The following is a 24,699-nucleotide window of genomic DNA, read 5'->3' as shown; positions in this document are numbered from 1 at the left end:
AGGGAAACTAGGAATGGAGTTCCTAGGGATTTTTCTGTTTATTGAGAACTCCCACCCTTCATCTTGTAAATAATGGTTTGGCTCCGTGGAGTCTGAAAGGAGGTAGAAGAAGCCTGGTTCTTCCTGATAAAGAGGCAATAATTCTTCTCTTTGGGATTTTAATTTCTTGTTGCTGTTATCTCTGTGTAAAGAATTCCTTGATTATCTTATCCATTCCTTGAGCTAGTTAGAAAAGTATCTTGCATCGCATAGTTTCTATTTTAATATTATGTTGTAGCCTAAAATTATATTTAACATACTACTTAAAAGGATTAATACAGCATACCTTTCTAACACAACACTTATAATATTCATTTTAATATTTGTGAAAAGCCAATCATATGATAAGCATTTTTCACAGGTTGGATGTCAGGAAAAAATCCTTCCCCCAGAGGGAGGCTGGGCCTGCACTGGAACAGGCTCCCCAGGAAAGCGGTCACAGTACCGAGCTCAAGAAGCATTTGAACAATGCTGACAGGCTCATTGTGTGACTCCTGGACATGTCCTATGTCCTGTGTCCTGTGCAGGGCCAGGAGTTGGACTCGATGATCTTTGTGGGTCCCTCCCAACTCGGAATATGCTGTGATCTTACGCAGGGTATGAAACCTGATGCTTGCCCAGACTTCACCTGATGTTGCCTGTACGGCCCTAAAGCACAGGGAGGTGAGGACTCCGCGCTTACAGAGACGACTTTCGCTGCCTGGTCGGCCTCAAGGGCCCCCGCAGGCTCGTTGGGATCCCAGCGGATCCCGGAGCGCTCCGTCCCGGGAGTTCCCGGGAGCGCGCGGACCGGGCGAGCCCCGCAGCGCCCCCACCGGCAGCGGCGCGCGCTGCTCGCTCCCCGCCGCGCACGGCGGGGCGGGGGGGGGGAAGTCTCGCGAGCGCGGGCACGCGGCGCGGCTTGCGCGCTGCTTGGCGGCTCCCGCCGGGACGGGCCGGGTCGGGCTTCGCTCCCTCCACCGGCCGCGCTCCAGGAACCGGGAACCGCAGCCCACCGCCTCTTCCTCCTCCTCTGCCGGTATCCCGGCTGTCGCCCGCGCCTGCGCGCAGCCCGGGGCCCCGCCCGCCCCCCCCCGGGGGAGGGGCGCGGGGGGGGGGGGGGGGGGGGGGAAGTCTCGCGAGCGCGGGCACGCGGCGCGGCTTGCGCGCTGCTTGGCGGCTCCCGCCGGGACGGGCCGGGTCGGGCTTCGCTCCCTCCACCGGCCGCGCTCCAGGAACCGGGAACCGCAGCCCACCGCCTCTTCCTCCTCCTCTGCCGGTATCCCGGCTGTCGCCCGCGCCTGCGCGCAGCCCGCCGGACGCCAGCCCGAGCCTCGGCGGAGCGCCGTTTCCTCACGGCGGGGATCATGTCCGCCGGGCAGCCGCCGCTGCCGCCGCACCCGGACGAGCCGCCCGCGCCGCCGCTGCCACAGGGCGCCAACAGCGGCGAGGCCGCGGGGACGGGGCCGCCCTGCGCCGCCGGCCTGGCCGGGGGCGACATCAAGATGGAGGTGAGTCGGCTTGGACCGGCGGGGTTCCCCCGCTCCCCCGGCGGCAGGTGGGACACCCCGGCCGCGTGGGGCCGCGGGAGACAATGGAGGAGAGGCCGCGGGGCCGCATCTGGCATAGCTGGACTGCTCTCCTGTCCCGCCGCCCTCCCTCTCTCGCCGGGAGCGCGGCCCCACGGGGTGGGTTTGTCTGGGGGCGTCCCATCCTTCCGTGCCCCCTCCCCGCCGCGCAGGGGGCCCGGGAGTCGCGCTCATCCTGCCGCTGGGACATGGGGAAGGAGGCGCTGCGGCCGGGTTACGCCACTTGCTTGTTTTATAAACGGGGCCGCGGAAGCCCCCCGCGCACCCGCAGGCTTTCTGCCTGCTCCTGCCTCCCCGAGACCCTGCCCAGCCTCTGCGCTTCCTGCTCCAGCGGCGAGCCAGCCTGGCGTCTGAAAAGCATGACCCATGTTTGTCTGCTGAAGTGCTTCAAAACTTTTTTCTATTTTTTTCCCACTTTTTTTTTTTTTTTTTTTTCTTTTGCTGGGGAGGAAGACGGTGTGAGGGTTGTGGGAGGGGTTGTTTTGACAACAGGTGCATATATTCTGGAAATTTCAAGGGGTTGGAAGTGATTGCCTGGAGATGCTAATTCTATCGCAGTATTGTTTCTTTAATGATAGCAGGAAACTGGTCGGTCCTGCTTTCAGCGCTGGGTATTTTGTACCCTGAGTCATGCTGGGCTGTTCAACCTACTTGTTCTAAATAAATTTGCAAATGCCATGTTTTTCGGATGAACAAGTAGCCAAAGCACTGTGGAAAATAAATCTTGCTCGAACCTGCAGAAATAGGGCAATTCCAGGCTGGAGTTTAGCGTGCGCAGGGTGAGAAACGCACGCTCTCGAGGCGCTTGTGTGCGAGGGCTCTCTGTGCTGCCAAGACCGGTCCTTTTTTACCTTGGGAAGGGATTTCCTGGCATACAGTGAAGTTTGAGTTGGAATGTCTGGGAGCCGTGAGCATTTGAAGGACTGCTTTCCCTGGTCTCCAGCTAAATTGCAGGGTTTTGTCATCTGTGTAGCAGATGATGAGCTCAGATGGCCCTGCTGCTCTGCTGCTGTGCTTTCCAGGTTAAGCATTGTGGGAGAAAGGGGAATTGTGAACAGAAGTTCCAACGGTCCTCTTGTGCTTACTGGGTGTTGGCTCAGTCCAGTGAGGGATGAGTAAGAAGATTTGGTTATGACTTCAGTAGAGCTTTAGCCATAACTTCTTATGCTCAGTTCTTTATATTTTGACCTAGTGAATTAAACATTTGTGTTAGGATTTTTCTCTTTCCACATGCCTCACCTGCCAGAGGAAATACCCACTGACAAACATCCTGTTTCTTTCCAGCCTTTGTTTCATTGGTTTCTTACTTTTCCTGTTCTTTTGTTCTATATTTGCCAATAAAGATTGAATTTAGCCCCATTCTTACTTGGCTCAGTTAAACAGATGGTTAATAAACACTTGAAAGCATCTAATTTGTTTAATTTTTTTCACTCTTTCAAGAGTTATTTTGTAATATGTTACCTTAGCATTGTTTGTCAGGGAAGGATCATCTCACTGCTTTTAGTTTTAACAACAGAAGATGAAAATGCATATAGGAGATGATGTTAAAAAAAAAAGAAAAGAGTTAACCTAATGACAGAAGAGACAAGGATAAAAAAGCCCTGATCCAAAAGAGTAACTGAAGGCAGTATGTTACGAATTTGGCAGGAAGGGAATGAGGGAGGATTGCTCTCTCCCAGCCAGCTGGTTTTACTGTTGTTGGTAGTGGCATGGGTGATAAACATGGTTTAATTTAGTAAACTACGTAGGAGAAAAATACAGTTTCCTAAACTCCTCCTCAGCTTTCAGGACAAAAATTCAGGGTGGATTCTTGTTTAGATTTGTTTCTTTAATACAGAGTGATGCGGGATTGGGGTAATCTGGCAAAAACCTTGAAATTACCCTCACTTCAGGCCTGGAGCTAGTGCTTTCACAGTCCACCTCAGAGCCAGCTTCATGAGGGGTTGGCTCAGCACCCTAGAAGTGGCATGCTGATCTGGACCACAGCTGTCTCCCCCATTCACATTGATGTCATGCTTTAATGATGGAGCTAAATCAGATTACAGAGACCCAGCTCTCTCCCTCACCCTGTGGCAGGGATCTTCGATCCATCTCCAGGTAATTGTGTAGGAAATAATAAAGAGCTGACTACTATATATCCACATCAGGCGCTACAGCCTACTTTTGCTGCTTTGATACAATGGGAAACAAGCTTGTTTTCCTTTAGATGGGTATCTTCCCTTTTTCAGAAATATTTCTTCTTAATTCTTTTTCATCTCAGGAGTCTTTTGATGATGCATCTTTGGCAAAGCAAAAAGAAATCCAGGAAACAGATCCTACATATGAAGAGAAAATGGTATGTAATATATGTCACTGTGTACAGCTATTCAGTACTTATGCACTTATTTAAAATAGATTTGAGTTTTCTGTTTGCTTGTTTGAAATATCTTAAACGGATTTATAAATATTTGTCTAGCTATTAAAAAATATTTAAGTAACTTGAAACAAAAAATATTCAGAAGAACACTCCTGGGACCATTCTCCTTCCCAGCATTTTAAAGTTACCTGTAGAGCAGTCCGTCCTGCAGGCAAGGGGGATTATAAAGAGGTGAGCATTCAGCTTCTCAGTCAGAAATGGAAAGCTAGGAATCTCTTTGTGAAGCTTTAATTAGGGTCCTCAGGTTTTTGAAGATGAGTGCTGATTCTGTGCTTCACAGGTTAGAAAGGAGAAAATTTGTTATTTTCATTGTTTTTTACTTTTTCATTGTTTTTATAATGTAAGAGATGGAGTTGCCCATTCCTCACCATCTCATTGCAGTTTCTTTCTCAGTTGCTCCCTCTTTGCCTTTCTTCCTGTTTGTAATTCCAGTGTCTGTGACTCCATGTGAAATTTCTTCATAGGAAAGTGAAACTGATTCTTATAATTTGCTGCTTCCTGTGTTATTTCTTCTTTCCACTGAAAATAACCCTGTCATCATCTTCATATTTCTTTGTGCTACTTTGTGGCACACTGAAGGAAATGAACTTGGAATTGTCTCCGTTAGTCTCTAGACAGACACAATAACAAGGGCAATTGTGTTTTAGAGATGCATTGAAAAAAAAAATGGGAACAGACCAACGGTAAATACCAATAAATACCAATAAATACCAACAGAGCATCTCTGTTGGTATAACGATAGCTCAGGGTTGCAGAATACAGCCTGGTCTTTTCTGTGTGCTGTCTAAAAGACATAGATAATGTTTATTAGTCCCTTAAAAGAACATCCTCAAGTGCAGTGAAAGGAAGTGTGGGGATGTGTGTGCAGGGCCAAAACTTGCAGAAGACTCTTTACTGAAATTTTAGAATGAGGAACCTTCTGCAATGCAGTCTGCACCTCTTCTACTTCTGTATTGTACAGCCAGTAAAAAAAACCTTAAAAGTAAGGGTCAGAAATTTGGATGGTAGTGAGATCTTACCTAGTTTAAACCTCAGAAACTTACAAAGTAAAGAAACAAAACCTATGAAGAATAGACAGGAAAACTTCAATTTAGTGGATGTGAATTGTAGCTGTGTCATTCAAGCTTAAAATACCCTTAGAGTGAGTCTGAGTCCTCTGTGGTACATTGAGATCCCTTTTGTGGTCTCTTTGTACTCTAATACTTTGTCTTCCTGTCTCTTCCATAGTGCAGGATCTGGTCACACTAAGGAGGAAAACACTCACATAGCTCTTGCAGAAGCCTGGAACATACGTTCCTTTTTACTAAGAAAATTTCCTGTAGCTGTGCTACAAGGTGCTAAACACCAGGTTATGCTGTGGCAGGTGGCAGAATGTCAGAGTGGTTACTGTTGGCCTTGAAGCTGGTTTTGGCTTGTCCATTCAGAGTTTTGGTGTGGCCTTGGAAGGGTGTGTTGATTCCAAATGGAACCTATCTCAACAAAGCTGAACCTTTCAGATACTGATATTGTCTGCTGTAATTTTTCTTGCACAGCAGAAACAGTAACTCCTATCAAAGGGGGCAGCCTGATGAGTTAGCCTGAGTATATCTAAGGTCTCTGCTAAAAACAGATGTTCTGGCTTGTGGCTATGAGCTGTTCTACCCTCAGTGTCCCGTTTGATGCCAGCTCTGTTGCTTATCTGACAGCCCAGGGAGGTGCTGTAACTTACTGAGCAGGCAGGTCGCCAGTAGGGAGCAGTTGTTGCCATTTTGGTTAGAAGTGAATTAGTACAGTGAAGAATCCTGTGTGTGATGCATGGGGGAAAATTTCTTGGGAGTGGGACTATCACTTTTGATTGGAGAAAGTTGTTAAAGGGAGTCTGACTTTATCTAGTGAGACTGGGGCAATCTTTGTGCCAAAGTCAGATTTTAGGCTTGGCCACAGGTCTGTCTCACAGCTTTGATCTTGCTGCGTAGCAAAGATGAGACCTGGCCCCACAAAAAAGTATTGAATCTGTCAGCATCAGGTATATTGATGTTACTCATCTCTTTGGTGTTGGAGTGATGTGTATAAAGTAATGTGAATGCATATTGACAAAGTATTTGTTTGCTTTTTCTTTTGAATTTTTCTCTTGAATTAATTTGAGACATACTTGTTCCATTTAATTTTCCTTTGTCACCAGCAAACAGACAGAGCAAACAGATTTGAGTATCTGTTGAAGCAGACTGAGCTCTTTGCTCATTTCATTCAGCCTGCTGCTCAAAAAACTCCAACTTCACCTTTAAAAATGAAACCTGGACGTCCACGAATAAAAAAGGATGAGAAACAGAATTTACTGTCAGCTGGCGAGTGAGTGATGACACATACTATAAATAAGATTTTATTGTACTTTAAAAGTGGAAGTTGAACTTGCTAAACTTTTGTCCTGTGTCTGTGCCTTTTTTTTCAACTGCCCATCTGTAAGTTGACGATTGCTTATTTCAAGGACTTACAAGGGATTTGTGTTGATGCTTTCCAGCATGAAGAAAAGCAGGGGGAGAAAAGTAAGGCAGTCATGACTCTAAATTGTAAGAGCTCATGGAGAATATCGCTATGCAACAGCTTGCAGACAGCTTGAAAATTCTAAGTCCAGAAATTTGGATTGCCTTCATTGCAGCTTGTGTGGCTGCAGTGTTTGGCAGGTGCAGCAGAACTTAAGTGCAGTGTTGTTCCCTGTCTTGTAGTTAAAGGCCAGTACTGATACACATGTTAATCCCTGTCCAGTCACTTTGGGTTGATAGTTGAGCCTGCTGAACATGAATTCTAGTGAAGAATTTTGCTAGAAATTTCTTTGGATGTTTGCATTCTGTATTGCAATATGTACATTAATATACATTAGATGTAATTTTGCAGCAACTTGATGTCTTTTCAGTTTGCCCACAAACTTACTACTTTCTTGGACTTTTCCAGCTATCGGCACCGTAGAACAGAGCAGGAAGAGGACGAGGAGCTGTTAACAGAAAGCTCTAAGACAACGAATGTCTGCACTCGATTTGAAGAATCTCCATCATGTGTGTTTCCTTCCTTGTTTTTTTTTTTGCCCCTGTTCTTTTTCTTCAAAGTGTTTAAAATGGACTTGATTTGCATACTCTCTAAGGATAGTGAAATAATTTGGTGTGACAGGAGAGGGAGGAAAAAAATCCAGCACCGAGCTAATGGTACCAAATGTATTATTGAGGAACTGCTGATTTTCATTCTGGCTAGAAAGGTAGTCCAGTGAGTCTTGTCCCTTAGAAATCCAGTTGCTATGTTTCAGTTAATAGGAAAAAGTTTTTTAAGTTTGTCATCTCATTATTTTTACATATGTAACCTATTTCTGATATAAAGCTCCTAACAGCTTCCAATTCATTTAATGGGATTCAGTATTCTGTTGTTTTAATGTTTGTGTTCTGATTTTGACAGTGATGATGGATTTAGAATTTCTGTGTGCTTGGGTCCTTGCAGAAAACAAAGCTGTTGCAGCAACTTGCAGAAACAAAATGAATGGGTTGCTGTCTCCGCTCTACATTGTCCTTGAATTTATTGCATGAATTTATTTCTTGATTTTGTTCCGTAGCTTTGGTAATCACTGTCAGTTAGCAGCCAACAGGTGGTGAAGTTCTTTTCGGAAGTTTTTGTGTATCTTTTAATCTATTCTTTGATGTCTTTTAGATGTGAAATGGGGAAAGCTGCGTGATTATCAGATCCGAGGACTGAACTGGCTCATTTCTCTGTATGAAAATGGCATCAATGGCATCCTGGCAGATGAAATGGTATGCACAGAGCCTGTGTTTAGGATCACTTAAGAACACATGCAATACAATGCCATTTTAGTCCAGCAGTGTGTATATATATATATGAGAGTTTTGATAACACAAAATGCAATATATAATTTGCCAGTCTTATTTTTCTCCTGTGTTTAAAGTCACTAATTTTAAAAGTGTCAAAGGTATTTTAAATAAATCATGCAGGCAGGTTTCAAAAATAGGCATATGGAAAGGGAATCTGTCAACCTTTAGGAACATGAAGTTGGTGGAGGGGAGTTGTTCCACAGAATGACATGTCCTCTGTTTTCTTTCTCTCTAAATTGGAGGTGTTTTGTTATGGTATTCTTCAGCTGCCCTTGTGAGGAGAGTGTCATATATGAAAAGAGCATCAAATGTGGAAACACTTCCTGTTGTTAGGGCCATGTATAGATGTTACGATATGATGTCCATAGAACAATTACAGCAGTGGGAATTTTCTTGAAAAAATGATGCAAAGATAGATGTACCTAGAGGGCTGTGTTAAAATTTCTCATACATCATGACCATGGGCATTTCAGTTGGCACTGGCCATAGCAGCTTTTGCTTGTGTTTGTTATTCTTTTTCCCTGAAAGATAAGGGATGAATGCAGAAGAAGTTGTGGTAGTTCCAAAGACAGGTGTTTTTGTCCCCTAAATAATTTTAGATGTATCTCTTTTTCATAAGGAGTAGAAAAGAAGAAACAAAAGTCTAAAATCTCATTAATTTCTGTGTATTGCATTTCCTGTATCTTGTCATTTCTGTGTAATAAAACTTAAAGATAAGTTAGAGACAAAAGAGTCTAAATTACTGTTTAGCAACATGCTTCACTTTTAAATACATCAAGGTCTTTTTAAACATACATGCTTTTGAATAGAGGAATTTTTTTTTTGTCTAAGTGGAGAGGGTTGTTTTAGCAAAAAACACCTTTTGAGTCCTTGGATTTGTGGCATTCCAATATCCATTTTGTGTTAAAGAGATTAAATATTATTATTGAATATTTTTTTGTTTTTTCTTAGGTATTAATTGTTTTGAAGTTATAACGCATTTCACACAGCCAGTAAGCACTTTTCCACATCTTGTATCAGGTGCATTTTGGTTATTTTGAAGAGAAAGACTCGAATTTTAGAAACAGAAATTACTTGTGCTGATGGCGTTTGGGGTTTTTAATTCCTGTGCATTTGAATCATATTTTTGAATTAAAGTATAGGAATGATCTGTTTTTTCAGTTCTTCCTCAGTTTTGTTTTAGTTAAAATTATATGTTGAGGATACTGTGTTATACCAGACTCTCAGTATTTGTTTTCTTCTTTGAGATAGCAGTTTTTTATGCTTGTTTGGCTCTTTCCTCACAGGACCTGATGTCATTTCTGGCCTATGGAAGCCTCCTTTTAAAAATTAATTAGAACATATTCATGATTATGAAGCATTAATAACATAATATGTACAAAATATGACAGCGTATGTGACAATACATAATAATGTGGTTACAGTGTTATTAATACTCAAGTAATTGAATAAATTAAAAATTCCTAAGAGTTCTTAATTTATTCATTTGATGTCAAGTTTAAGAGCATACCTAACTGAAATTTTTAAAGTTTGACCTCTAATTATCCTGAGTACGCCACAGTCCGCAAAATAAAGTTTTAAGAAATAATGTTTCCTTGTACTTTTAACAAGTTGTCTTACTTGAAAGGTAAGGCAAAATTCTAACTTCATAATCCAAGGTTTCAAAGTGATACTCTTGCTACTTTGTTATAAGGAAATGGGGGAAGCCCTGCAAGCTTTTCCTAACCAAGGTTTTGCTACCCTTTTTGTATCTCCCTCATTCATTCAGGTTTCTGTGCCTGTCATGCTGAGCTCAGAGCTCACTCTTGGGTTTTCCTTTTCAAAGGTATTTTCTGAGAGGTTTTCTTTTTTCCAACACATTAATGTGTCTTACAGGGTCTTGGGAAGACACTGCAGACAATTTCTCTTCTTGGCTATATGAAACACTACAGAAACATTCCTGGACCTCACATGGTGTTAGTTCCTAAGTCCACTCTGCAGAACTGGATGAATGAATTCAAGAGATGGGTACCAACACTTAGAGCAGTTTGTTTGATTGGTGACAAAGACCAGCGAGTAAGTTTGGATATGGTAGTTTTTCCTGTGTGTTCCTGTGTAAATCCAGCATGTGATCTTGCTGTCCTTTCCTTCCTGGGGAGGGACATTACTTGGGTTTGAGCGGTTTAAGACCTAGAATGCTGCGTACTTGGAGTATAACCAGCTTAGAATTCATGTGTGTGTTGCCCAGATAGTGCTTCATCACTTTCATGTTCCTAATTTCTTGTTCAAAGATTTGCAGTCTCCTTTTATGAAGGCCGGACACTGCCTTCATGAGACTTTAAACGGGAAAATTTTAACAGCGCTGCTGTGTTCTTTTTGCTTTAAATTTGACAAAGCCTCAGTAACCAGCTGTCACCTTGTTATCTAGGCTGCCTTTGTAAGAGATGTGTTGCTGCCTGGAGAATGGGATGTCTGTGTAACATCATATGAAATGCTTATCAAAGAGAAGTCAGTATTCAAAAAGTTCAACTGGAGATACCTTGTTATAGATGAGGCCCACAGGATTAAAAATGAAAAATCAAAGGTAATTTATTTCACAAAGAAAAAGAGATTTGTATGGGTTATTTAGGTGGTGGTGTGGGGACTAGTAATGTTTTATATTTGGTCACGTCATATTTAATGTCCTTCAGTTATCAGAAATTGTAAGGGAATTCAAGACTACCAACCGGCTGCTATTAACTGGAACTCCACTTCAGAACAATTTGCATGAACTCTGGGCACTTCTCAACTTCCTTTTGCCAGATGTCTTTAACTCAGCTGAAGTAAGTCTTCATTTCTGCTAATCAAATTAATTTTGCTTGTTTTCCCGATTTCAAAGTAGACCTGGATATGTATAGTTAGTGGTGTCAGTTACTGATAAGTGATAGATTGGGTTAGAAATGTTTGTTATAAAACTTTATGTAAAATAGGCCAAATAAGGTAATGTGTTCTTTTGCTTTCTGGCTATATGAGAGTTGTATTTGTTCACCATTGTGATGCTATTGCACCTTGAAAGGAAGCCTTTTATAAACCGATGATTTTGTTGATACAGGATTTTGATTCATGGTTTGATACCAACAACTGTCTAGGGGATCAAAAACTGGTGGAGCGCCTTCATATGGTGAGTCCTTTTGCCTTTTGTACAAGTGTTACGTTTACCTGAGTTAAATCCCAAACAGTTCTAATGCTTTTTATGATAGACTATTAGGATGAGATTATTCCACAAATTTTCAGTCAAGCAAAATTAAGTCAAAGGACACAGAACCATATAAAAGATAATTTTGACCTTGAATCTTTGAGTCTTTCCACGTATATCCCATCTATAGCAAATAGTTTCTCCATATAGGTTGCTTTTTTTCTTCAGATTGTCTAATAATAGGTCTTGTATCTGTGATAAAGAATTTCTGCTCTTTGATTCGTCCATTCACCTGATCATGTTTCAGTATCCAAAATGCATTCAATGATGAACCTCTTTCAGGTGCTACGACCATTCCTTCTCCGTCGCATCAAGGCTGATGTGGAGAAAAGCTTGCCTCCAAAGAAGGAAGTTAAAATTTATGTGGGCCTCAGCAAAATGCAGCGAGAATGGTAATTAATGCATGTGCTTGACTGGGCTGTGGTTAAGGCTCAGAAGGAATGTGCTGTCTGTGACTTGAAGGTTGTGTGGAACTCAGTTTATTCTCTCTGGTGTACTTCCAATTTATACCTATTTCTTTGTGACACTGCTGCGACAGAACCATGCATGTCAGGGAGATTTACCTGATTAAATAAAGCGTAGGGTGAGCTTTTGACAATATTTATTGCCTAAATACACTCAAGAAAACTTAAATAGACTTAAGAAAACTTGCTTAACTTCTTGCTTAAAGAAAAGGAGGCTCAGGAGGAACTTTTTGGCTCTGCACAACTCCTCAATGGGAGGATGCAGCTGAGGGGGCCATCAGCCTCTTCTCCCAGGCAACAGGACAAGAGGAAATGGCCTCAAACTACACCAAGGGAGGTTCAGGTCAGACATTAGGAGGAATCTCTTAATGGAAGGGGTTGTCAAGCATTGGCATAGACTGCTCTGACAGGTGGTGGATTCACCATCTCTGGAGGTATTTAAGAAAAAGCTGGATGTGGCACCCAGTGCTTGGTGGTGTTTAGCCTAAGGTTGGAACTGATGATCTCAGAGTTCTCTTCCAACCCAATTGATTCTGTGACTCTGCTACATTTCTGACTTGCCCAGAGACAAAAGAATGACACCCAAACCCTGTCCTATGGCTGCCATGATGCTGAGGGCAGGTTCTGTCTCCCATAGGCTTTTCCTGGCTTACATCCATTCAAACCTTTCCTCCTCCTCCCCCTGCACCAGCAAAAGATGCAGCTTGTGAATCCCAAAGCTTCATTTTAGACTTCATTTTAGAGTGAACAGAAGGGTTTTTTTGCTTTCCTTGCTGTAGGTATACCCGAATCTTGATGAAGGATATAGATATCCTGAACTCAGCTGGGAAGCTGGACAAGATGAGGCTGCTGAACATCCTGATGCAGCTGCGGAAATGCTGCAATCACCCTTACCTCTTTGATGGAGCAGAGCCTGGCCCACCTTATACAACAGACATGCATTTGGTCACTAACAGTGGCAAAATGGTAGTTCTGGACAAATTGCTACCTAAGTTGAAAGAACAAGGTATGCATCTCCTTTCTGGGGTTTTGAGTTTTTTGGTTCAGTGATGTTTTTGTGTATTCTGAGCAAAAACCAGCAGACTTTAGCCAGGATTATTGTTGGTTTCTAGTATGACACCAGCTTGGATCAATAGTCTATTATGGCTTTTTGTGCTGAAGTGTTTTGATTTCTTTTTTTTTTTTTCCCCATTTTTTCATCCCAGCTAAGTTGAGACCATAAAAACATCATTTGATTGAGGCTTTAGGTTTTCTTTCTTAGTATTATTAGCTATTTGAAATATAATTATGTAGTATTTTAGCCACACCTTTTATTTGCCATGAAGGACCATTTCAGATTCAGAGTCCTCGTACAGAGTTCAAGTCAAATCCTGTGTGAAATGTTGGTCTTTCTTGCTGGATGTGATTTTGAACAGTACCTGAGGTTTTTCTATGTATTCTATAAACATTCAGACAGAGGGGAACTCTTGAGTTGTTTTAAATTTATTTGATAGTAGGTTTTGAAGTTGAAAGTTTTGAAATGGATTACTGTAAAACTCACTTGCCACAGAGTTTTTTACACTGGAATAAAATTTTAACTCACTATTTTTTTGAGTATGCTTACAGCAGTAGCTTTGCTGAAGAAGTTTGAGGTAAGTTTGTGAGTGGGGACACCTTGCAGAAAAAAAAACCCATGTCCAAACCTCAGCCTTCTGTAGTGTAAAAGTAAACTGTAATTTGTATCTAGGTATCATCCAAGCAGCTGTGGCTGTATAACTCAAGACTAAAAACCAAACAATTCAGTGGTTACTGTGCTTTTTTGATCTTGGTTTCTTCCTGTTATCAGGTTTATTGATGAGGTGTTGTAATTAATACGGGACTGGTCTCAAATCAAATTATCATCTTAAACAAGAGAGTTCAGTATTATTAACCCTTGAATCCAAAGGACAAAAGGAAGTAGAAACTTTGTTTTATCCTGTGTTTTACTTTCTCCAGTAGACTGGAAATAATTGAGTGTGTATGCATAAAATACTGAACATTTACTTTTTTTTTTTTTTAAGTTGTTCTTGGCAGGTAAGTAAACTGACAAGTACTTAAGAAGAATTCACTTTATTTCTAGAGATCTTAAATCCAAAATAAACAAATACTTCAATATTTTATTATTTATACTTGATGATGTTTTTATATTTGTGTTGCCATCTTACTCTGCTGTGTCTGGGACCCTTTTCTTAAGGAGTACAACACAAAACGGAAGGGAAAAGCCAGCCATTAATTAGACAGTGACATATCAGAGTCAGACAAATGTGTCCCATGGCATGGATGTGCTGTGGCAGCAGCAGCTGCAGCCCTGCATTGTAGTTTGGGGTCTGAAATTTGAACTACTTTTCTTCTTAAACATGGAATTGCCCTCTTTCCTTTTCTGATAGTGCAGACTTGGAGAGTTTGTTTAATCTTACATTTTGGTGAAAGCATAAGAAACCTTTTTACCCAAACAGGCTCAAGGGTTCTAATCTTCAGTCAGATGACAAGAGTCCTAGATATTTTGGAAGACTACTGTATGTGGAGGAATTACGAATATTGCAGACTGGATGGACAAACTCCTCACAATGAGCGACAGGTATTTACAATTTTAAGGATTGTATTTATGTAAAAATACTACTTGTAAAACATTTTGTTTAACTGATACATTATTTTCATTTATTTAGGCTTCCATTAATGCATTCAATGATCCTGACAGCTCAAAATTTGTGTTCATGTTGAGTACACGAGCAGGAGGTCTTGGAATCAATCTGGCTACTGCTGATGTTGTAATTCTCTATGATTCAGACTGGAATCCACAAGTAGACCTCCAGGCTATGGTAAGATTCCAGATGGAAATTTTGGGTTTCTTTTTTTCCTTTTCTCACAGAACTTTGCTAGAAATGTGTACTTCTAAAATAAATTGGTATTTTCCCATTTTAGCACAGGAGTAGGATTTGTAAGACTAATTTTCAGTTCAAGTGCAACTTCCACTGTGTGGAACCATTAGTCCTTAGTCACATTGGGGTTATACAGTATTTTATTCAGTGGAAAATGCGGGGTGTATGCTACACCTCTTAGTATTGTTTAACACAAATAGCCTACTTGAGTAAGTAAAAATGTATTAAATCTAGGTTGTTAATCCCAAAACTATAAGGCTTTAACGCTTTACTGTTGTGGGGAGTGGAGGGGAATGTGTTTGCACTGTTTTTCCTGCGATCTTGAAAATGAGATAAAGAAAAGTTGAATTAAACTTTTCAAAACCCGCTTTTTATGGTGATGGTAATAGAAGGATCTCATTTTAGCAACTATCTTTAGGGGTTTTTTTAAGTACTTTTGGATGCATCTCCATCCTGGATACATGTCAAGGACATTAGTGACCACCTAAGAAAGCAAAGCTATCTAAAAACTGCCAGTGGTTTGGTTTTTTTGGGTTTTTTTTGACAAATGAGGCCTTTCAGAGACAAGCCTTGGAAATGTCTTTAATTATTTCAGTTAACTTATGGGGTCTCAAGTACTCTAGCAAAAATTGCTTCATAAGAATGATGGAACTGGTGTCTAATTGCTCAAGTGAGGCAGTACCAGCTACCACTACAGCTGTATTTTGAGAATTCTGATTCTCACAGTGGTTCATGTTTCACTAGTCAGGAGAGGCAGGGTATTGTATTTTTCTTGGAACTATTTATGGCACTACTGAAGAGTTTTGAGAAAGGCAGATTTTGGTCAGCATAGAGATGATTTCTTCATGCTTTGATTCTACATAAGGTTGCTTAAGGTCAGAAGCATCCAAGTCTTCTCCCCTGTGTGAAAAACCCTAAAACCTGCTATTTTTTGGTTATGACACATAGGCACAGACTCACTGTTAATGTAATTGAAAAAAAAAAAAACCCCAGACTTGCAATGTAAATAAAAATGTAATGTATTGGGTAGCCATGGATAGCTGTAAACATTTAAGTAACCTGAGCTGTTCTGTTTTGTAAATTCTTGTGCTGGAAATAATGAAAATCTTAAACCTAATTATGTAGTCATGCTGGAAGGCATGTGTTGAATTTTTTGTTACTGTTTTGGGCAGGATCGAGCGCACAGAATTGGCCAGACCAAGACTGTCCGGGTGTTCAGGTTTATTACAGACAATACCGTGGAGGAAAGGATAGTGGAGCGTGCGGAAATGAAACTGCGCCTGGATTCCATAGTCATCCAGCAAGGCAAGTATATGAAGGCACTTCATATCTAGGATGAAATTCCCTTCTTCTCCCATTGTAAACTACAGTGGAATCAGCCAGTAAGAACCAGTGGGAATGTTGCTTTTGCCTCATCTGAACTCTGAAGAGAGTGTGCAAAAGCCTCATCCACTTGAAAATTTGTTTTACGGTAGGAGTAGGCATTTCCTCACTAACTTTTTGCTTACCTCCCTAGTGGGATATAGTCAGATTTGGCTTTTTAAATCACTCAGTTTCTTCTTTAAACTGGGGAAATGAATGCCTTTCCTTTTTCTAATAGATGGAGAAAAGTAAGGTAACCTTAGTTGACTTGATTATCATCAGTAATATGTAGCTTGTATGTGGAAATATAAGGGGGAGAAAAACCCTGTATTGCTCCTTCCATAACATAAACTCTTTAGTGAGTTGCTATCCTCAAGCGTTTTTATCTTTAGGAAGATTGGTGGATCAAAACCTGAATAAACTTGGAAAGGATGAAATGCTGCAAATGATCAGACATGGAGCGACACACGTGTTTGCCTCAAAGGATAGTGAGATTACAGATGAAGATATTGACCACATTTTGGAAAGAGGGGCAAAGAAGGTGAGAAGGTTTGAAAAGGGGAAACTTTTCAAACTGTAATTTAAATTTGTAGATTTATATATGATGGCAAGATAGTGAGTCTCTGGATGATAACTTGGTTCCAAGCTGGAGAGAAAAGGGGTTTTGCTGTAGAGGGTTTTTGTGTTACTCAATCGTGTTTGTTTATTCTGATGTTGTCAATAAGATGTTTTATAGTCAAGTACCTTCTAGAATGGCTCCTCTTCTTTCTGGCAATGGGATGTTTTCAAATGAAGTACCTTTCAGAGTGACTCCTTTCTGGAATGAGGTGTTTAGTAATGATGTGCCTTCCAAAATGGCTCCTGTTCTATCTGGGAATGAGATGTTAAATAATGAAGTACCATCCAAATGGCTACTGTTCTTTTCTGTATCCCCTGTCCAAGACTGCGGAAATGAATGAAAAACTTTCAAAGATGGGTGAAAGCTCCCTTAGGAATTTTACTATGGATACTGAATCTAGCGTGTATAATTTTGAAGGGGAAGACTACAGAGAAAAACAGAAGGTAATGTTTTAAGTTTCTTTTGGAGGAATGCACTGAATTGCATGTTTTAATCATACTTATTTAAGAGGTATTGGGTAAAATACAGTGTCATCTATGAAAATAGTTTAAATAAAAACAATTATAACACTTATAATGAAGTAGATGTAGATCTAATTTTATGTAAAACTTGTATCTGGTCTGGTGATCTTGCAAGACTTAATTTTTGTTTTTGGGTGTGATGGGTTTTGTTTTTATAGTTGGCATTTACAGAGTGGATTGAACCACCTAAAAGAGAAAGAAAAGCCAATTATGCTGTGGATGCTTACTTCAGAGAGGCTCTTCGAGTCAGTGAACCCAAAGCACCCAAGGTGAGTTGACTAATCAAAAGAAATAGATTTTTAAAATATGCATGGTAAATGGCTAAAGCTGTAAGCAACAAATAGGTCTTTAGTCATTTAAAACTGCTAAATATATTTAAATTTTCTAAATTTAAATATTCTCTCACTTTTATAAAGTGGAGAGAATATTTAAATTTAGAAAAAAAAATCCAAATGACTTGAGACAAACTTCTGGAGAAAAAATAAGAACAGTATGAAACTTGTAAGATGTTAGGGAGGCTAAGATCAAATTTTTTCTGGTTCTTATTTAAGCAGCTGTAAATTTTCCTTTGGAAGATTGATGCTTTAAACACGTGTGACTTTTTCACCAGCCACCTCCTCCTCCTCCCAAAAGACCTCTCTTCCTCTTCTCTCCCTGCTCTTTTACTTTTAGAATTCTTTGTAGTGGTTGGTGTGTCTTGCTTGGTGTGACTTTTTTTCCCCAAGTTAAGACAGTGCATTTTTGTAACAACAGTGCTTTTTGTTTGCTCATAAACTTAAATCACTTCTTACAAGAAAGCAGATTCTGGATGTGAAAGGGAGCAAATGCAAACTTTGTGTTTCAGGCTCCACGGCCTCCAAAACAGCCAAATGTACAGGACTTCCAGTTTTTTCCTCCTCGTCTGTTTGAACTATTGGAAAAAGAGATTCTCTACTACAGGAAAACAATTGGTTACAAGGTACCTGAAGAATTTCCTTGACCAGAGGGATGGAGCACCTCTCTTAAAGGGGAATGGCTGAGAGTTGGGATTGTTCAGTCTAGAAAATAAAAGGTTCTAGAGCAACCTGATTGCAGCCTTTCCGTAGCTAGAGGGGGCTTACAGGAAAGCTGAAGAGGGACTTTTTACAAGGGAATGGCTTTAAACTGACAGTGAGCATATTTAGGTTTGCTATTGGAAGGGAAATCTTTGCTGTAAGTGTGGTTAGGCACTGGCACAATTTGCCCAGAGAAGCTGTGGATGACCCACATTCCACTTCCCTGGAAGTGTTCAAGGCCAGGTTGGACGAGGCTTTGAGCAGTCTCGTCTTAGTAGAAGGTGTCCCTGCCCATAGAAGGGGAGCTGGAAAAGAGATGATCTTTAAGGTCCAGTCCCTTCTGTGTAATTCTCTAAATTCTCACAATGGAACAGTTTAATGCAACAGTAGGAGAATATGTACTTTTCCAGACTTTCACAGTAATTTAAATGGAATAAAATCATGTTCAGCTGTAGAAATTATTAGGTTATATTAACAGAAAGGTGACAATTAGTAATTATCTGTGAAAAATTATTTCAGTTTTACAAAGTGCAAAACGTTTCAGGTACCTCGTAATCCTGATCTGCCAAATGCAGCCCAAGCACAAAAGGAAGAGCAGCTTAAGATTGATGAGGCTGAACCTCTTAATGATGAAGAACTAGAAGAAAAAGAGAAACTTCTAACCCAGGTATTGTTGAGTCTTCAGTGAGAGTGAAATCAGCTGAAACTTGTTTTGTGTTTCACAGCATTACGGGAACATTTCTTGGTCACTGATTGGCTTGTGCCGTAGTTAACACATCTGCAAATTTTGGTTCTGACTGAAAGGAGTTTCTAGCATTAGGTTTGTCATAGGCTTATGTTATAGGATATCTTTGAGGAATGTGCACCAAGTTAGTGCACTTGGATTCTCCTGAATCCTAGTCTGGCATTGACTGTAGACTGTGATGTCTTTCCATGGGACCTTGCAGAATGGCTGCAGAGCTGAGTGTGCTGCATTCCACATTATTTAATGCACATCTTCTGTCTCAGTTTCACACCCATATGGAAGTGAATCTTGGAGTCTGAACGGTCAGTTTTCCTGAACTACATCTGGTAGTGGATAGTTGCCCTCAATAAAAGAGGGTGTGAGCTGAATAGGTATATGATTAGGAAGTGTGTATATTTAAATAATTTAAAACAGGCAAATGCCTGATATGCCTTATTTGGATATTGTATTTACACATTGTATTTTGGCAGGGGATCGGAATTACAGGACAGGATTTCTTGCTTGCGTAGTAATGAGCTGGAACAGCTCACTGTGGAGACACCAGAATCACAGAGGTCAGGAATCAGTACAGTCCAGTAAGCTGTGGCTAAATCACAACATGCCTGGCAGAACTTGCTACTTCCCATTACTTGTAAAAGTTACTGGTAATATGAAATTAACCTACTTTGGCTCATGACTTCAGCAGTGCTACTTGTGCCCCTGCTGAGCATCACCATCACAAAATGGCTTTAGTCCTTCTGAGGGAGAGTGACCAGGTGCAATGGCTGAGGGTGTCTGTGAGGCACTTGGGGGGCCTTTTTCATAAAACAAAAGCCATTATGCTGCTTGTTTCACTTGAGCAATTTTTTCTTAGAAAGCAAATCCCACTGTAGAGAGACTGTTAGGAAGAGGGATTAATTTTTCAGCTGAAAACGTACCAGAAATTACTAGGTAAATAAAGAACTAGTTACTAGTCCATTTAAATGGAGAGACTACAGTGACTGCAGTATAAAAACAGTTCTACTAAATTAAACTGCAGTGAAAGAAAAGGTTTAACACTGTGGAATGATGGAAGTGTTACAGGCAATTTCAAGAAGCCTGTTGAATCAAATTCAGAGATGGACAAATCCTGAACTTCTGTGCAATGTTTCCTCTTGATTGATGTATAGGGCTTCACTAACTGGAATAAGAGAGATTTCAACCAGTTCATCAAAGCCAATGAGAAGTGGGGCCGTGATGACATTGAAAATATAGCACGAGAAGTCGAAGGAAAAACCCCAGAGGAAGTCATTGAGTATTCAGGTAACTTAATTCTGTACGAAGCTCTGAGAGTATCCAACTCTGCTTGGGCTCATTTGGGCTGCCTGAGAACATGGTAACATCCTACTGCTGCTCAAGAATTTCTTACACTACTGTTTAAGATTTTTGGGGTAGAATTATATTCATGGATTTTGGATCTGCTGATCTGTCTTTTACCATCATTACTGCCTGCGTAACTAAGGCTGTACTAAAATGTACACGTAAACTCGGCCGTGATGACATTGAAAATATAGCACGAGAAGTCGAAGGAAAAACCCCAGAGGAAGTCATTGAGTATTCAGGTAACTTAATTCTGTACGAAGCTCTGAGAGTATCCAACTCTGCTTGGGCTCATTTGGGCTGCCTGAGAACATGGTAACATCCTACTGCTGCTCAAGAATTTCTTACACTACTGTTTAAGATTTTTGGGGTAGAATTATATTCATGGATTTTGGATCTGCTGATCTGTCTTTCACCATCATTACTGCTGCGTAACTAAGGCTGTACTAAAATGCACACGTAAACTGCTGAGCCACTTCACTATATCCTGAATCTAACTGCATAGTGCTGTCTTCAGTTCTTGTTAACTTTTGCAAAAGGAAATGCTGAGAAACACTGCTTAGCTGGAGAGATTTCCCTTTTCCTTGTATTCATTAATGAGAAGTTAACCTTTACTTCCTCCTTGAGAGCAAAACACAGTAAATACATCATGATTGAATCTACAGTGACCACTAGTTTTTGTAACCTGAGTCCACTTGGCTACTTACCTCTCATTAGAAGAGATTTTTTCCACTGTAGTGTAGCTACAAAGTCCTGGCACTACATTTCTAGAGGTACAGAGCAGGTTGAATATGTGAAAAATTCTTCTAAAAAACACCCGTTATATAAACACCCCACTGTCTTTTAGGCACTTGCTTGTCTTCAGGCGCTCAGTTGCTTCTCTTGATAAAACTGTATTCTGTTACATCCGTTTCCATTTGAAGAAGTTTTTTTCCTTTGAGGAGACTGACACACAAAAATCTTTCTGGCCTGTATTGTACCTCACTTAAACTGAAGATTCCTATATTTACCCTCTTTAAAATAGCATTTGTAATACTGCAGCACATGGTAGCCGGAAGGGGAGGTTTCTAACTAGCTAAAGGCATGTGTGTTGTTACACAGCAATAAGCTCTGGTAAAAGGAAGGAACAGCTAACATCCTTTTTTAAGGACAAAGCTCTGACTTTTACAATGCATGATAAGAAACTAAGCAGTTGTTCTTTTCTTAGCTGTGTTCTGGGAAAGATGCAATGAACTCCAAGACATAGAGAAGATCATGGCTCAGATTGAAAGAGGAGAAGCCAGAATTCAGAGACGAATCAGCATAAAAAAGGCTCTCGATACGAAGGTGGGTTTGCTCAGCTTCCTGCTTTTTTTCCTGGTGCCAGTGAGGGGAAATGCAGGACTCCTGTCTGGCCAGTGCTGCTGATGAATGAAGACGTCTTGGGCATGACATTGGCCTCTTTGCATAACACTCAGCAATTTCTTCCTATGGCTTTTCCATCCCACGGAAGTGCTGTGGTGACACCCTTAGCTATGGTGTACCCTGGTGTTTGTAACAGTCTTCTGTATAACAGCACACGTTTCATAGTACTATGTGTAACAAGCTGCACATAGTACAGGCTTTGGAGATGAGCACAGTTCCTTCTGGACACATGTAACTGAAATTAGGGGAGAGAGAGAGAGAAAAATGGCAAGAGAGGGATGGAGTCAGAGAGAGAGGGATGCAGAGAGGGGGAGAAATGGGGGGAGAGGGATGGAGAGAGAAATTGAGAGGGATAGAGAGATGGAGAGAGAAATGGAGAAAGAGAGGGAGAGAGGTAGGTGGGGAGAGAAAGGGATAGAGAGATGGGGGAGAGAAACAGGAAAACAGGTGGAGAGAAATGGAGAGAGGTAGAAACAGGTAGAGATAGTGGAAGACAGAGTTGGAAACATGAGATTAGAGAGCACTTAAAAAAGACTAATCCAACAGAGGAGGCTTTTGTTCTTGTTTGTGTTTCACCAAGTAGTATTTGGTAATGAAGAGATTTATAGCTAATTAAGACACTTTATTGGAATTTTCTCCCCACATCAGGTTTGCTGAGTTAGTTGTCTTCTAGGCAAGAAGTGTCAGACTCAATAAACCACAAGACAGCTGAACCATGTGCTAACTCTCATGTACATTTTTACTCTTACTCTGACTTTACCAGTTCCTGAGGATTTGTGTCAAAAAGGATCGTTGCCATTTGAATCCTGACCAGTCTTGCCTATTTTTAAGTGTAGTGAAAGTCTGCCATTAGTCAAAAGATTACAAGGCTGTCTGTTGTCTAAACCAGAATTTGCCAGTTTAGATAGCTTTGATAAATGCACTGTCCTGAACCTACAGTAATTTTATTGTGAAGACTTAGCATGAGAGATCTTAAAGATCTAGTTTTCTGTCCTCATGTGATTTACTGCTTTTATACAAAAGACTTCCATGCTAATTCTGACCTATTTCTTAGCTTTATGTGGTCTTATTTGTTTTATTCAGATTGGGAGATATAAAGCCCCTTTCCACCAACTAAGAATATCCTATGGTACTAATAAAGGGAAGAATTACACTGAAGAGGAGGATCGCTTCCTAATCTGTATGCTTCACAAACTAGGATTTGATAAAGAAAATGTCTATGATGAATTAAGACAATGTATCCGAAACTCGCCGCAATTCAGATTTGACTGGTTTCTCAAGTCCAGAACTGCAATGGTATTTTTATATATATATATATATATCTATATATATATATCTTTTTTGTTCATGAATACCTGTCACAATATTAAATTGATTTAAATTGCTGCTGAAATACTGAGGTAGGTGCATGGGAACAAGGCTTTATTTACCTGTTTATAACTTTCTGACAACTGTACGGGTGTCAAATGCAGCCATGGCAAATGGGAGGAGAAGTTCAAAATTCTAAGGTACCCTTTTCCAATTTGAGTTAAATATAAATGTGTTTTACAAAGCAAACATCTGCAATCAAATCCATCCCTGTGAAGCCAGCCAGTAAGTAAGTATCATGAAACATTTAATTCTTTGTTACTCTGACAAGATTCAGCGAAATACTTACCTACTCACCAGCATTTTTAACATTCAAAGAGGATTTTTACATTACTGATTGAATATGTTGTGTAATGCAGGAGCTGCAAAGGAGGTGTAATACTTTAATCACTCTCATTGAAAGAGAAAACATGGAACTGGAAGAAAAGGAAAAGGCAGAAAAGAAGAAACGTGGACCAAAACCATCTTCAGTAAGATTTAAAAGGCATTTCTGTGAAAAAACTCACTTGAAAACAGTGTTCTCCCAAGTGTTTAGGACAAGTGATATCTAAAGTTATTTGAAACCAACAACTTAGAGAGCAATGTTAAAAGCTGCCTAAAGTTCACGTCAGTGTTCAGCTAGTCCAGTTGAGGATGTCAAACAAAGGAAAAAAGGTTCTTAAGTGTTGCTCACATGCTTTGGAGCAGATAAACTTATATTTTGGATCACTGGGTTGGTACACTGATTTACCCTGGTAAGTACATCAGGGATGTGTTTGGCATTTTGATTTATATAATCTGCTAAATCATCCACAGATCTATTTACAAATGGGCCTCTAGAGCTAGATTTGGGAAAACAACACATATGCTTGACAGCGCTCTTTGCTGACTAAATTCAAAGTATTTCTAGTATGCAGACCTGTTTTGTAAATAAAACATCACCTTTATGCATTTTCTTACCTCCATTTGTTCAGGTTGTTGCCTAGAGCTGTTGTAGCAAAAACTTAGAAGCACAACTTACTTGACAGATGTGCAGAAATCAGTAAGGTTAATAGTGATGGATTATTAAGTTTCTTAGACGTGTTCAGAGAACATATAAATGGGCATTTAGAAATACCTTTTCATAATAGGAAACTTTATAACAACCTTACTTGTTTTTATGCAGTTTTTACCTCTGTGAAATCTTGCTTTTCCAGATTTGGAGAATGAAAAACAACAGCAAAGATAGGCATATTTACTATATGTCACATTTTAAAGCTGCCAGGGTGTCAATTTTCTCCATCTGCTTTGTTTTGAAACACATTGCTTGCTCACAACCTTTCTGTATGACAATAACTTACTATAAAATCTTTCCTTGCAGGCACAGAAGCGCAAAATGGATGGCACTCCTGATGGGCGTGGGAGAAAAAAGAAGCTAAAGCTGTGAATGCAGAATTTTTTTAATCTCTAAATTTAAGAAGTAGTTCTTTAATTTACGGGTCTTCATAAGATGTACTGTATAATGCTTAACTGTTTTAAAGAACATTGGGTTCATCTGTTTATTGAACTAGAACATAGTACTTAATTGTAGTTTCACTTTTTTAAATGCAACAGCTGTGCTGAATTTTTTTTACCATTAACACTTGAAGTAATAAATTGTCTTCATTTGTTAATAAGGCATCTTGTGACCTTTTTTTCATTAATGTTTCAACTTCAGTGCATATTTATTTAGTCATCCCCCAGTTTGTTTCATCTTAGGTTGTTGTGAACATTATGATAAATAGAACTGTTTAGTGGTGTTTTCTTGGTACAAGCTACCACTCAAACTGTATTTCTGGAAATTTTGTGGCTCTGACTTTACCTTCACTGAACTTACTGCATCAATATATTCAGTTCCTTGAAAT

At 40.3% G+C, this 24,699-nt stretch overlaps 1 protein-coding gene across 1 annotated transcript; it reads left to right on the top strand.

The window, feature by feature from the left end:
- The first annotated feature begins 1,169 nt into the window (after positions 1 to 1,169).
- Positions 1,170 to 24,468, top strand: SMARCA5 (SWI/SNF related, matrix associated, actin dependent regulator of chromatin, subfamily a, member 5). Its single transcript, XM_041411955.1, has 24 exons — positions 1,170 to 1,529; positions 3,868 to 3,942; positions 6,185 to 6,351; positions 6,952 to 7,052; positions 7,693 to 7,793; positions 9,747 to 9,926; positions 10,279 to 10,434; positions 10,541 to 10,672; positions 10,942 to 11,010; positions 11,368 to 11,477; positions 12,329 to 12,555; positions 14,024 to 14,145; positions 14,234 to 14,386; positions 15,619 to 15,751; positions 16,201 to 16,349; positions 16,751 to 16,870; positions 17,107 to 17,217; positions 17,793 to 17,906; positions 18,527 to 18,649; positions 19,876 to 20,008; positions 21,273 to 21,391; positions 22,553 to 22,765; positions 23,197 to 23,307; positions 24,177 to 24,468. The coding sequence occupies exons 1-24, from the start codon at positions 1,386 to 1,388 to the stop codon at positions 24,240 to 24,242; spliced, it is 3,129 nt and encodes a 1,042-aa protein (XP_041267889.1). The 5' UTR covers positions 1,170 to 1,385; the 3' UTR covers positions 24,243 to 24,468.
- The last annotated feature ends 231 nt before the right edge of the window (positions 24,469 to 24,699 follow it).

This window comes from Onychostruthus taczanowskii, unplaced genomic scaffold, assembly GCF_017590055.1.
Source record: "Onychostruthus taczanowskii isolate IOZ18803 unplaced genomic scaffold, ASM1759005v1 scaffold38, whole genome shotgun sequence".
In the NCBI taxonomy this organism is placed as follows: domain Eukaryota; kingdom Metazoa; phylum Chordata; class Aves; order Passeriformes; family Passeridae; genus Onychostruthus; species Onychostruthus taczanowskii.
Note: the sequence above shows the minus strand (reverse complement) of the source record. Positions and strands in the feature narration are given on the sequence as shown.

Excerpts from the sequence above, each read along its gene's own strand:
- SMARCA5 (XM_041411955.1), top strand. The coding sequence starts at position 1,386 with ATGTCCGCCGGGCAGCCGCCGCTGCCGCCGCACCCGGACGAGCCGCCC. Across the intron at positions 7,053-7,692 it reads ATTTGAAGAATCTCCATCAT|ATGTGAAATGGGGAAAGCTG; the intron begins GTGTGTTTCCTT and ends GATGTCTTTTAG. Across the intron at positions 15,752-16,200 it reads TTCCATAGTCATCCAGCAAG|GAAGATTGGTGGATCAAAAC; the intron begins GCAAGTATATGA and ends TTTTATCTTTAG.